We start from the raw sequence: 12,420 nt of genomic DNA, 5'->3' as shown, positions 1-12,420 counted from the left end.
CCTCCCAGGAATCGTGGTCTCCCCACCAGCTGCATTACTCCTACATTCCCCAACATAACTAATCCTCTGTAGCTCTGAACAGCTGTGTTGGCAGCCACCATTGTTTGGCTGAGTCACTTCTATTCCCAGGTTGGGGAGTAGAACATTGCGTGTATGGTGGGATTCATAAATATATGCTTTCTACTGTCCAAAGCTGATACTGCAGCCTTCTTGTGACTTCTTGTCAACCACTGACTCCTACTACTATGATGGTAAAGCCATTGTAGCTTAGAATATGTTTTATGTGGGCTTGTAGAACAACTAGCCCAAGCTTTCCCAAGATTGCTTGAGATATCAGCTCGTTATATCTCTGTAGGTTTTGTTAGAAGACCCCCAACACTTTAATTGGACCAAATGGCCGATTTCTAAATCCAGCTGACAATTATTCAGCTATAAAACACAAGACATGAACTTAAAGATAATGACCGAGTTCCCAACAGTAAACCTTCATTCAATAGAACATTTAGAACATACAGAACATTTGTTATAAACTATTCAATAGCTAGAAAACACATCTGCTCAATGCTAACAATGGGCATTCTTCAGAGAGTGGCTGAGAAACACAGATAGTGCTTTTAAACATATAATATCTTACCCTGGCACTGGAATCCTTGCTTGCCGATGCCCCTGTGGAGAAACAAGCAGAAAGCATTATTTGCATAGGCAGTATAAAAAGTAAATAACAGTCATTGGTCAAAGCAGCATTGTACTGGGACTGGGTAATCAACTGTTTGTATAGCTGGAAGCAAGCTGTTATTAACCCACCAATCATGTTGTCATATCATATTTTATAGAAATAAACATGTTGTACAGCATTAGATGCCACTAACTTCATCAGTTTTGTATTGACAGATATGGGATAGGCAACCCTCATCATTCCAGCAGATCTACCTCTTAAATAGCTGCAAATACTAGTGGTCGGACTCCAGGGATGGGTATGAAGAAGCCATGCCAAGCTACATTTCTGTATTTTGATCTGGCAAAGGTTTGCTGAATTCAGATTATTAAACTACCAATACACGCACCAATATAATCATATGAAACGATTTTCGGACCTCGCATGGGTCGATAATCTTCATACCATGGCAACCGGTCGTTTAGTCAATTGGACAGGTTAGAAAATTTTGGTCAGATAATCACAGTGTATGGCTTTGCCCATAAAATAAACCTGATGTAATTTGTCTCTCCCTTATGTTCCAGATCTTCCCCAATTAATGTGGAGCTATGGAGTATTTATGGGTACCTGCATTATTAGTTAACTGACCATTAGTGCCAAGCCTTTGCCGGAGCTATAGCAAAAAAAAGAAAGGTCGTTATTCATCAACTTTCCTCTACCTTATGCAACTACTGTGTTTAGCTTGCTGCACCGCAATTTGTGTATGTTACTTCCCCTTCACAAGGCCCAATATGCCACTGACATGGCACACTGCAAAGGGAGTAGACTCTCTTCATAAATCCCATGTAGCAACAAAGTTGTCTCGATTATGTTATCATAGGAATATTCATCCATGAACTCAAAGTCCACTCACTCCACTACTGGTACAGTTGACATTCTACAACAGTGGAGGGCTATTTTCATTAAAGAACTTGTGACTAACTGTTGAGTAGGTGCAAGAGGAGGTCAACCATTAAACATGGGTTGCACCAAAGTCACATCTAAGTAGGGGATTGTGTTAGGAAGTAATTGATCTTCTATTATAACAATTACTTTGTTTTGTTAATGAGAAATTCTGGCTTAAGTTGTGTTTGGGTGGAGTTACCCTTTAAAGAACATTGATAATTTTATTTATTTATTTATTGCAAGTAAAAACACAAATAACAGGGTCCTGGCCTGTAGATCTTACAAGGCAGACATAATAGACAAGACCACTTTGCCTTTGGTGCCAAATATCAAAAGCCAATGGATTCAACAGACATTTACTCCAGATCCAGCAGGTTCATTTAAAGGAACAGTAACACCAAAAAATGAAAGTGTATAAAAGTAATTAAAATATAATGTGCTGCTGCCCTGCACTGGTAAAAGTTGTCTGTTTACTTCAGAAAGTCTACTATAATTTATATAAATAAGTTGCTGTGTAGCCATGGAGGCAGCCATTCAAAGGAGAAAAGGCACAGGCACATAGCAGATAACAGATAAAACACTATTGTATTCTACAGAGCTTATCTGTTATCTGCTATGTAACCTGTACCTTTTCTCCTTTTTTCCAGCTTGAATGGCTGCCCCCGTGGCTACACAGCAGCTTATTATATAAATTATAGTAGTGTTACTGTAGCAAACACCCCAGTTTTACCAGTGCAGGGCAACAGTGCATTATATATTTATTACATTAAAGCTCTTTCATTTTTTGGTGTTACTGTTCCTTTAATGTCCCCATAGTGTACATGGCTAATTCCCTTGTAGATCATTACTGATTATAGGAACTACTGTATTTGCTTTTATTCATTGACTTGAGCACTGTCTGACACCTTGGGCTTGGTGCTAATTAAATCCTTTCCATATTTAACCAGAAGAAGAAAATAGCTCATTAATATGACATTTTTTTGTACATTTTGCACTACATAATTTACTATAAATACATCTGCCTGTGAGTACTTTTTTTGCAGCCAACGGCACCTTTTATCAAAAAAACAGTTAATCCAGACAAAATGCAGAGCCAAGAACTGTACTTATAAAAGCATTCATTTTCATACATATAAATTGTTGTTCTATTGATTATCGCTGTAAAAGAGTACTATCTGCTGCTTTAGGCACAACACACCAGGGACCTGCTGTACTGCAGCGAGGAAAAAGCCAAGATAAGTCACCTTAAATGTAACTAGAGGGAGTTCAGCCATGAATACAGCTTGCTAGACTCACCCTGCAATTCTAGTATATTTACTGCAGCTTGCAGCCTAGGGGCACATATTCACATGACAAAAATAAGTGGTTCATAAGTGTCTCTTCCTAAGCTAAACACCTGCCAGGCCCCATCACATTTCTGAAGGACAATCAAGGCCTGAGATGGTGGCCACGGGGGCCATGGGGGATCAGTCAATCAGGAATGACCATAATGATACTGAAGGAAAAGTTATGGGCGCAAATGTAAGTGAAGATCCTTCTCTTTCCTCACTGGAATCGTAAGCTAAGAGTTGGAAGGTCAGCCAAGCCCTTTTTAATGGAGTCAACTCCAATCCTTCCCATATACATGAAGGAGAAGTTCAGTTCCACACCCTAAATACTGTATCTCTAATTATAATCGAGGTTAGAAAAAGAAAATGACAAACATAGCCAGAGCAAAATATTTGAGACCATGGTACTTAGGTTTAATTTCCTCAATACCCTGTGATACTGCTTGCTTTAGCTTTTCTATTCTGATATACCAGATGCCTATATCTAACCTAGCTTATCTTTGCTCCATGGCTTTTTATGTCAGAGAGTGTCTTTCTGTTTTCTTAGCTGATAACGCAGTCATTTTATAGAGACATCCTCTGCCTATCATTGACTCTCTGTAAAAATGTAAAGCCACTGGAGACATCCTCTGCCTATCATTGACTCTCTGTGAAAGTAAAGCCATTGGAGACATCCTCTGCCTATCATTGACTCCCTGTGATAGTAAAGCCACTGGAGACATCCTCTGCCTATCATTGACTCTCTGTGATAGTAAAGCCATTGGAGACATCCTCTGCCTATCATTGACTCCCTGTGATAGTAAAGCCACTGGAGACATCCTCTGCCTATCATTGACTCCCTGTAATAGTAAAGCCATTGTAGGTCAGGATATGTTTTATGTGGACATCTAGGGGCTGATTTACTTATCCACGAATCCGAATCCGAATGGGAAAAATTCGGATTGGAAAACGAACATTTTGCGAATTTTTCGTATTTTTTGCAACTTTTTCATAGTCATTATGACTTTCGTGAATTGTCGCGACTTTTTCATTGCCATTACAAATGTCGTGAATTGTCGCGACTTTTTCATAGCCAGTACGACTTTCGCGAATTGTCCCGACTTTCGTATTGAGCGCTCGAAAAAGTCGCGAAATACCGACCATTACGAAAAAAACGCATTCGGACGCTTTTCGGACGTTCGTGGATTAGTAAATGTGCCCCCTAGAGTAGCTTTATTCCAAGCTTTCTATCTTCTTGTGAGCTATGTTTTAAATATGATGTATGTCGTTGGTATTTTATGATAATTGGTTGAGATATCAGCAGTGTCGGACTGGCCCACCAGGATACCAGGGAAACTCCTGGTGGGCCCAGGTGTCAGTGGGGCCCTCTTGCTTCTAACTATTTGCTGGAGTTTGACTGGTCCATTGAGATACCAAGAAAACTCCCGGTGGCCTGCTTCATGGTCATTCCCTATTCCCGTATGAGAACAAAGAGACTAGGGTAATAAAGAGATTAAACGAGCAAAGGGGAAATAATAGTTTAGATAGTGGGCTCCTGGCCCAGGGTATTCTGGCGGGCCCCTGGCATCTCAGTCCGACACTGGATATCAGCATTTATGAGGTTCTCCCATATGTTATTTGTATAAGAAATAAGGTACCAACCTAACCAGGGGTGTGAGTTACCAGTCAATTTGGCTTGAGAGCCATGTAGCTACTTTCCAGCAATTCAGTATATTTCCTAGATGTGCTGAAAATGGCAAACAATTGCAAGTGGTTTTCCTTTGGTTGGGTGTCCAAATATGAGGACACCTAACTAAAGCTATAGACCTTCCACATTGATCTTATTTAGGTGATACAGTCTTCATTTTAGACCTAAAAATAAGTAGATCATACTCTTACCATCCCTAGTAATTCAGCTTCCCTTCCGCATCCCTTCAGTTAGAGTTTAGGGCACATTGGGGCTGCCTAGGAAAGTCTGGGTTGGCGTATATCATCCTGGTTGTGTGATATGGAACATTAGGAGGTACTGTATGCTACAGAGATGATCATGAATTCCAAAAATAACACTTGGCAGCTTGTACGTTATATCAGTTTTAGAGAGGGAAGGGTACAAACACTATAAATATTTGTGAGGTTTCTTCAGATATTGTAAAACCAGGTATAAATGCTCTACACCTCAATGGTGACACTGGCCGTTATTTGGTTATTTTATAGCATTTCCCAGAAAACATCCAGTTCGTTCCCAAAGACAGGAGAGACAGACTCTAATCTTCTGTGTGAAGAAGTACAGCTCAGTGTAACTGATGATATCCCATTTATAATTAGGTGCCAATTCCTTACTCATATGCCGTTAATCTTGCTAATAGCTTATTTATGCCAAATGTAGATGAGGGTTAGTATGCATACAGTCCTGGAGAAGTATAATGAAGCACATATGGCAATATTGCCCCTGCTTGTTTATGCATTGCATGTGATTAACCCAAGCATAAGGGACTGTTTTGCCTGTTTAAAAAATGTGTAAAGAAAATGGATTTTAAAGGAAGTCATAAAAAATTGCAATACCTCAATATGTACATACGGTACTTTGAAACTGGATACTGAACCCCCCCCCCAACCCTGGAAGGAGTTCATGTGAAATCACATAGGCCGAACCGTAGGGTAGTTGCAAAGCAATGCAAATCACGTGCTACCCTATAGGAACGAGGATCTGTTTTCCACTGTGGTCAAAGATAAAAAAATATTAATTTGCAGCTTGCAACACAAACATTCCTGCCAATTTCAATAGAGGTAGATAAAAACCAAACGAAGGGCTGATAGATTTCTTGCATAGGTGCAAAATTATACCTGTGCAGGTACTTGATAATTTAAATGATAATTTAAAAGATCTGATTGCCTGCTATGGGGAACTGCACTGGGGCAATTAGTCAAAAGGAACTACCCTTTGAAACCCAACCTAGAGCAGAGAACTACCCTTTAAAACCCAACTAGGAGTAGGGAACTACCCTTGTAACCTAACCTGGAGCAAGGAACTACCCTTGTAACCCAACCTAGAGCAGGGAACTACCCTTGTAACCCAACCTGGAGCAGGGAACTACCCATTAAACCCCAACCTAGAGCAGGGAACTACCCTTTAAAACCCAACCAGGAGCAGGGAACTACCCTTTAAAACCCAACCAGGAGCAGGGACCTACCAATTAAACCCCAACCTAGAGCAGGGAACTACCCTTGTAACTCAGCCTGGAACACGGAACTACCCTTGTAGCTCAACCTGGAGCAGGAAACTTCCCTTGTAAAACAACTTGGAACAGTCAACTACCCTTTGAACCCCAACCTGGAGCAGGGAACTACCCATTGAAACCCAACCTAGAGCTAGGATCTACCCTTGTAACCCAACCAGGAGCAGGGTACTACCCTTGTAACCCAGTCTGGAGCAGGGAACTACTTTTCTAGCTCAACCTGGAGCAGGAAACTTTCCTTGTAAGACAACTTGCAACAGGAAACTACCCTTTGAAACCCAACCTGGAGCAGGAAACTTCCCTTGTAAACCAACCTGGAGCAGGTAACTACCTTTGTAGCCCAACCTGAAACAAGAAACTATTGTAACCCAAGCTGCAGCAGGAAACCATCTTGCAGCAGGTAACTCTTGTAATCCAATCTGGAGCAGGCAACTATTTAATTCAAGTATTTTTATAGAACTTATCAGAAAGTGCAAGCAGTGTTTCCTTAGCAGCTGCAGCAGGAAACTACCCTTGTAACCCAAATTGTAGCAAGAAACTACCCTTGCAATCCAACTCTTAGGGTGAAGACACACAAAGCTACTAGTAGCAGCTACTTGTTGTGGCTACTAAACAGACAATGCTGATCATTTACTGATAATTGTCTCTACGTGTGTTTTAGCAGAGGCAATTCACAGTATTGTCTATGACAGGGGATTTTCTGGGGTTTAGTAGGCACAAAAAAGTAGCTGCTACTAGTAGCTCCGTGTGTCTTCACCCTTAATGGCAGAAATAATAAGGAAGCAAATTTTCTTTAGGGTTGTCAAAGTCCAGTTTTTTCAGTTCTTGTTAACTACAGCTCCTAACATCCTCGGCAAGTCTGGGATCCCTATATGTAGTTATCACTTAGGTAGAAATATTCTAAGAAACATTAATTGTAATAGTTTACAAAAAAAAGTAAAAAAAAAAAAAACATTCTACGCTGCTCAGGGATTAGTGCCATAAACTATGTAAAACAGGGTGATCCAGACATTCTGACTATATTTGCATTGTACATGGGTTTCATTACAAAATACTAGACAAAAAAAATTAAAAAACCAGGTCCATTTTGGCCAAGTCAGAATAAGATATTTCACATCATTATTCAGAGAACACATCATGGAAGTTTTTTACACAATGTGCCGAAAGGAACTGGCAAAAATGAATTTAAAGCTTCAATGAGCTGCACTGAATTTCCCTAATTGTTAGTGGAGATAAGCGCCCGAAACATAAGAACGCTTTGAACTCCCACAGGACTGACGGATCAAGGGTAATTATTTGTGATCTCTATTGAACCAGAGTCTTTCTATAAAACTATACAGACACTCTGGGCCATCGTGCACACCTCGGTTTTATATGCAACAGCAGCTCTTCCAAGCGTGTGGGTGCCAGGGCTTGCAGAAACACAGAGCCCTGGCATCCATAGGCTTGCACTGAACTCAAGCAGAGCACGATAACAGCACAACTGGGTGACTGGGAACAGTTTGAATAGGTGCAAAGTTGGAATTGATGCACAGCTGGAATAGTTTTACAGTTGGAATACAGTAGGTGCACCGTGGGAATAGGGCACATAGTTGGGAAATGTATACAGTTTGAATAGGTGCGTTGGATTAAGTCCACAGTTGCAAAAAGTGCATTGTTGGAATAGGTGCAAAGTTGAAATAGGTGCATATTTGGCATAGATGCAAAGCTGGAATAATTCCATCATTGCAATATACACCTGTAATAGGTACACAGTTGGAACTCATTCACAGCTGGAATAGTTGAAGAGCTGGAATAGGTGCACAGTTGGGATAGGTTCATAGCTGGAAAAAGTGCACACTCAGGATAGATGCTTAGCTGGGATTGGTGCACAACTGGCCTGGAACAGATGCACAGTTGGAAAAGATGCAAAGCTAGAATAGGGGCACAGTTGGAATACGTGCACACTTGAAACAGGTGCACATTTGGAAAAGATGCACACTTGGGATAGATGCACAGCTGGAAGAGGTGCACATCTGGGATAGATGCACAGTTGGGATAGATGCACAGTTGGGATAGATGCACAGTTGGGATAGATGCACAGTTGGGATAGATGCACAGCTGGAAGAGGTGCACATCTGGGATAGATGCACAGTTGGGATAGGTGCACACTTGGGATAGATGCACAGCTGGAATAGGTGCACATCTGGGATAGATGCACAGTTGGGATAGGTGCACAGGAGGAAATAGTGCACAGTTGGAATGGTTGCACACCTGGAGAAGTCAGCATGAATTTCATATCTTATAAAAGTAGTCAGAGCAACTGATATTGCTTACAAAATGCAGGTATGCAAGAGACTATTGTCTTTTTGAGCTCTACACAAATCTCATCCTCAAGGGATTCTGTGATACTCTTGACTCCGACTCATGCAGGATATATTGCAGCTAAACATGTGCAATAGTGTAACCATATCCTGGCACCCAGCAACACACAGCAACATGTACAGCTGCCAGTCAACTCTACAGATGAGCAATACTCTTTAAACTACAACTCCCAGCAGTGCCAAAACATCCTTATTAAACAGGGTGTCTATTGACCCTTTATACTACATGGCTAATTAGCAGGAAATGTAGATTCATTATCTACTCTGGCCATGCTGCATGCATGCCATTAAGGCTGTAGATTCCAGTTTAAAATGGGGTGAATGAGCAAGCCTAGAAGCTGCCGCCATCTTTGCTCTCATGATATGACGTGCAAACTGAAAATCCATTAAAATATGTATGAAGTACTATATACATTATACTCCGGCCCCTGCTGAGATAATATTAATAAAGCTAAAATATGTCGGACATAGAATGGGTGCCTTGCTTGTTTCTATGCCATCTGGATTTCCTCTAGCAAATTACTTCTCCAATTTAAAGCAGGGCACATAAACCAATTTCTTGCCTATCTAATATGCACTAAACTGAACTGATAGGGGGAATTGTGGGCAGCACCACGGCTCTAGGCTTGATTCTAGCCAGGTGACTATTGGCAAGGAGCTTGCATGTTCTCCTTATGCTTCTGTGGGTTCCCTCCCACACTCCAAACACACACAGTCAGGTTAACTGGCTCCTGATCAAACTGACCATAGTGAGTGTGAATGGGATAGGGACCTTAGATTGTAAGCTCCACTGGGGCAGGGACTGATAGGAATGTGATGGAACCTTAGACTGTAAGCTCCACAGGGACAGGGACTGATGGGAATGGGATAGGGACCTTAGATTGTAAGCTCCACTGGGGCAGGGGCTGATGGGAATGGGATAGGGACCTTAGATTGTAAGCTCTACCAGGGCAGGGGCTGATGGGAATGGGATAGGGACCTTAGACTGTAAGCTCCACAGGGACAGGGACTGATGGGAATGTGATAGGGACCTTAGATTGTAAGCTCACTGGGGCAGGGACTGATGGGAATGGGATAGGGACCTTAGATTGTAAGCTCCTCTGGGGTAGGGACTGATGGGAATGGGATAGGGACCTTAGATTGTAAGCTCCACTGGGGCAGGGACTGATGGGAATGGGATAGGGACCTTAGATTGTAAGCTCCACTGGGGCAGGGACTGATGGGAATGGGATAGGGACCTTAGATTGTAAGCTCCACTGGGGCAGGGACTGATGGGAATGGGATAGGGACCTTAGATTGTAAGCTCCACTGGGGCAGGGACTGATGGGAATGGGATAGGGACCTTAGATTGTAAGCTCCACTGGGGCAGGGACTGATGGGAATGGGATAGGGACCTTAGATTGTAAACTCCACTGTATTAGCCAAACGGCTGCTCTGTTATACTTTTTTTGACAGTGCAATATACATCTCATAACTGTGTGTTCCTGTTCTGTCTGTATCAGAATGGGAAGTGGGGGCCCTGAATGCCACACTGTTACCTGCTGTCTATGGCAGCTGAAAACATATAGAACCACATCATTTGGAGGTAAAAAAAAAAAAAACAGTTGCAACTTAAGAGCCTGTGATCTAAACACCCATGTTCTTCAGAGATACTGTACCCCCCCCCAGGACAATTTATTGATGTATATGTAATAACGTGTGCATGAAACGCCTGTAAGGGATGAGACTGTAGCAACCCCTCTGCTCTATAGGCAGCTCAGTACAATGGAGCCCTGTCATGTTGCTGGATAAGCTTATTATCATTATTAATGGCTGGGTATTGTCAGAGGCAGCGCCACAGAATTCCATCACTGATCCGTTTCGCAGCATTACAGTTACAGGCAGTATCTATATCTATCTCAGTGTATATGGGTTTAATAGCTGATAGGCATGCATTATATATATATATATATATAGGTAAGCATCTGTAGGTGGCTACAAGTCCCATCATCCTCAGACGGCTCTGGCTTTACAAAACCCTGATGTTAACAGACTGGAGCTGTAGAGCGTGATTGTCAGCCACTTGTTGATATCATCCCTAGTTTGCTGAATGAGGATGGGCAGCCATCGAAATGATCAGGGGGCAGCTGCATTCCCTCAGATCCATCACCTACCCTCCTCCTATTATTCATATTATATGGGGGGGAGGGCAATTACTGGGGATATTAAAGCACCCATTGCTGACCAGTGTTTGGATTCGCCCAAGCTTTTTATTACTTCCTTGGATTCTCAAACCTAAAGGGATCTGGGTAGCTCTGCAGCTGTTGCAGGACTACAACTCCCAGCATCCTGGCTCTGTAGTTTAGCAACAGGTGAAATCACAGATCCCTGTGAGGGTGGCAGTGGGCAGTACAGCCAGGGTGGCAGTGGGTAGTAGAGCCAGGGTGGCAGTGGGCAGTAGAGCCAGGGTGGCAGTGGGCAGTAGAGCCAGGGTGGCAATGGGCAGTAGAGCCAGGGTGGCAGTGGGCAGTAGAGCCAGGGTGGCAATGGGCAGTAGAGCCAGGGTGGCAGTGGGCAGTAGAGCCATGGTGGCAATGGGCAGTAGAGCCAGGGTGGCAGTGGGCAGTAGAGCCAGGGTGGCAGTGGGCAGTAGAGCCAGGGTGGCAGTGGGTAGTAGAGCCAGGGTGGCAGTGGACAGTAGAGCCAGGGTGGCAGTGGGCAGTACAGCTATGGTGGCAGTGGACAGTACAGCCAGGGTGGCAGTGGGCAGTACAGCCAGGGTGGCAGTGGGCAGTACAGCTATGGTGGCAGTGGACAGTACAGCCAGGGTGGCAGTGGGCAGTACAGCCAGGGTGGCAGTGGGCAGTACAGCTATGGTGGCAGTGGACAGTACAGCCAGGGTGGCAGTGGGCAGTACAGCCAGGGTGGCAGTGGGCAGTACAGCCAGGGTGGCAGTGAGCAGTAGAGCCAGGGTGGCATTGGGCAGTAGAGCCAGGGTGGCATTGGGCAGTAGAGCCAGGGTGGCATTGGGCAGTAGAGCCAGGGTGGCAGTGGACAGTAGAGCCAGGGTGGCAGTGGGCAGTAGAGCCAGGGTAGCAATGGGCAGTAGAGCCAGGGTGGCAGTGGGCAGTAGAGCCAGGGTAGCAATGGGCAGTAGAGCCAGGGTGGCAGTGGGCAGTAGAGCCAGGTGGCAGTTAAATAAGCAGCAGACCTACCAGATGAAGTCGGTGCAGTGGCTGCAGAAGGTGGGCTGCTTGAAGAACCTGGCCGTGAACTTGTGGCTCTTCACCTCATGCACTAGTTTCTGCCTGAGGGCCCCCTTCCGACAGAACAAGGGTTTGACAAAGGGCTGCTCCACATCCGAGCCAGTGCACACCTGAGCCATCGCGTCCAGATCTCCGATGCGACTGCTGCCGGTGCGATTTCCAGATTCCCCAGAGGCAGCGATTAGACAGTGCAAAGAAACCAGCGGGCAGGAGGGAGAGAGTGGCGAGCTGTGACTATCGCAGATGCACAGGAACTCAGTGCGACTCGACTGTAGCGCAGCCGTCTCTCACACTGCAACAATGTGTGTGCAGCAGCTGAGCCAGGGGCTGCGACTGGAGCTTAAGGAGAGGAATGGGAGAGGGCAGTACGGATCCCTCTATAGGAGGGGACTCTCTCCCTGTCTGGCACAGCACAACGGGAGGGGTTTTCTTTAAAGAGATAAGAATTTAGGGGGGTGGGGGCAGAAGTGATAACAAATACACAGGAGCAGCGACTAGCCTCCCACATATATTCCTATCAGCTGTGGCAGCGATTATAATATGGGGCTTAATACCTGTGTATTAGAAGAAATAAACGAAAAACATATGAAGATATTAGAAGTTATAAAGAGTCACATGATGTGAAAAAAGCAGCTAGCCCTAAGGGGCAAGGAGCCAGGGGCAAATCTG

General features: G+C 44.0%; 1 protein-coding gene across 2 annotated transcripts in view; it reads right to left on the bottom strand.

Annotated features, from left to right (window-relative positions):
• Positions 1 to 12,136, bottom strand: part of prkcg (protein kinase C gamma) — a 163,320-nt gene extending 151,184 nt beyond the window's left edge. For both annotated transcript variants that reach the window (XM_004916331.2, XM_002934988.3), the window contains exons 1-2: positions 11,701 to 12,136; positions 635 to 666 (exon numbers count right to left, since the gene is read on the bottom strand). In XM_004916331.2, the coding sequence (XP_004916388.1) occupies positions 635 to 666; positions 11,701 to 11,870 (202 nt within the window). In that variant the 5' untranslated portion in view covers positions 11,871 to 12,136. The remainder of the gene's footprint in view (positions 1 to 634; positions 667 to 11,700) is intronic.
• Positions 12,137 to 12,420: the final 284 nt, after the last annotated feature.

This window comes from Xenopus tropicalis, chromosome 7, assembly GCF_000004195.4.
Source record: "Xenopus tropicalis strain Nigerian chromosome 7, UCB_Xtro_10.0, whole genome shotgun sequence".
Classification (NCBI taxonomy): domain Eukaryota; kingdom Metazoa; phylum Chordata; class Amphibia; order Anura; family Pipidae; genus Xenopus; species Xenopus tropicalis.
The sequence above is the reverse complement of the archived record's forward strand: the minus strand, read 5'-3'. Positions and strand labels throughout refer to the sequence as shown.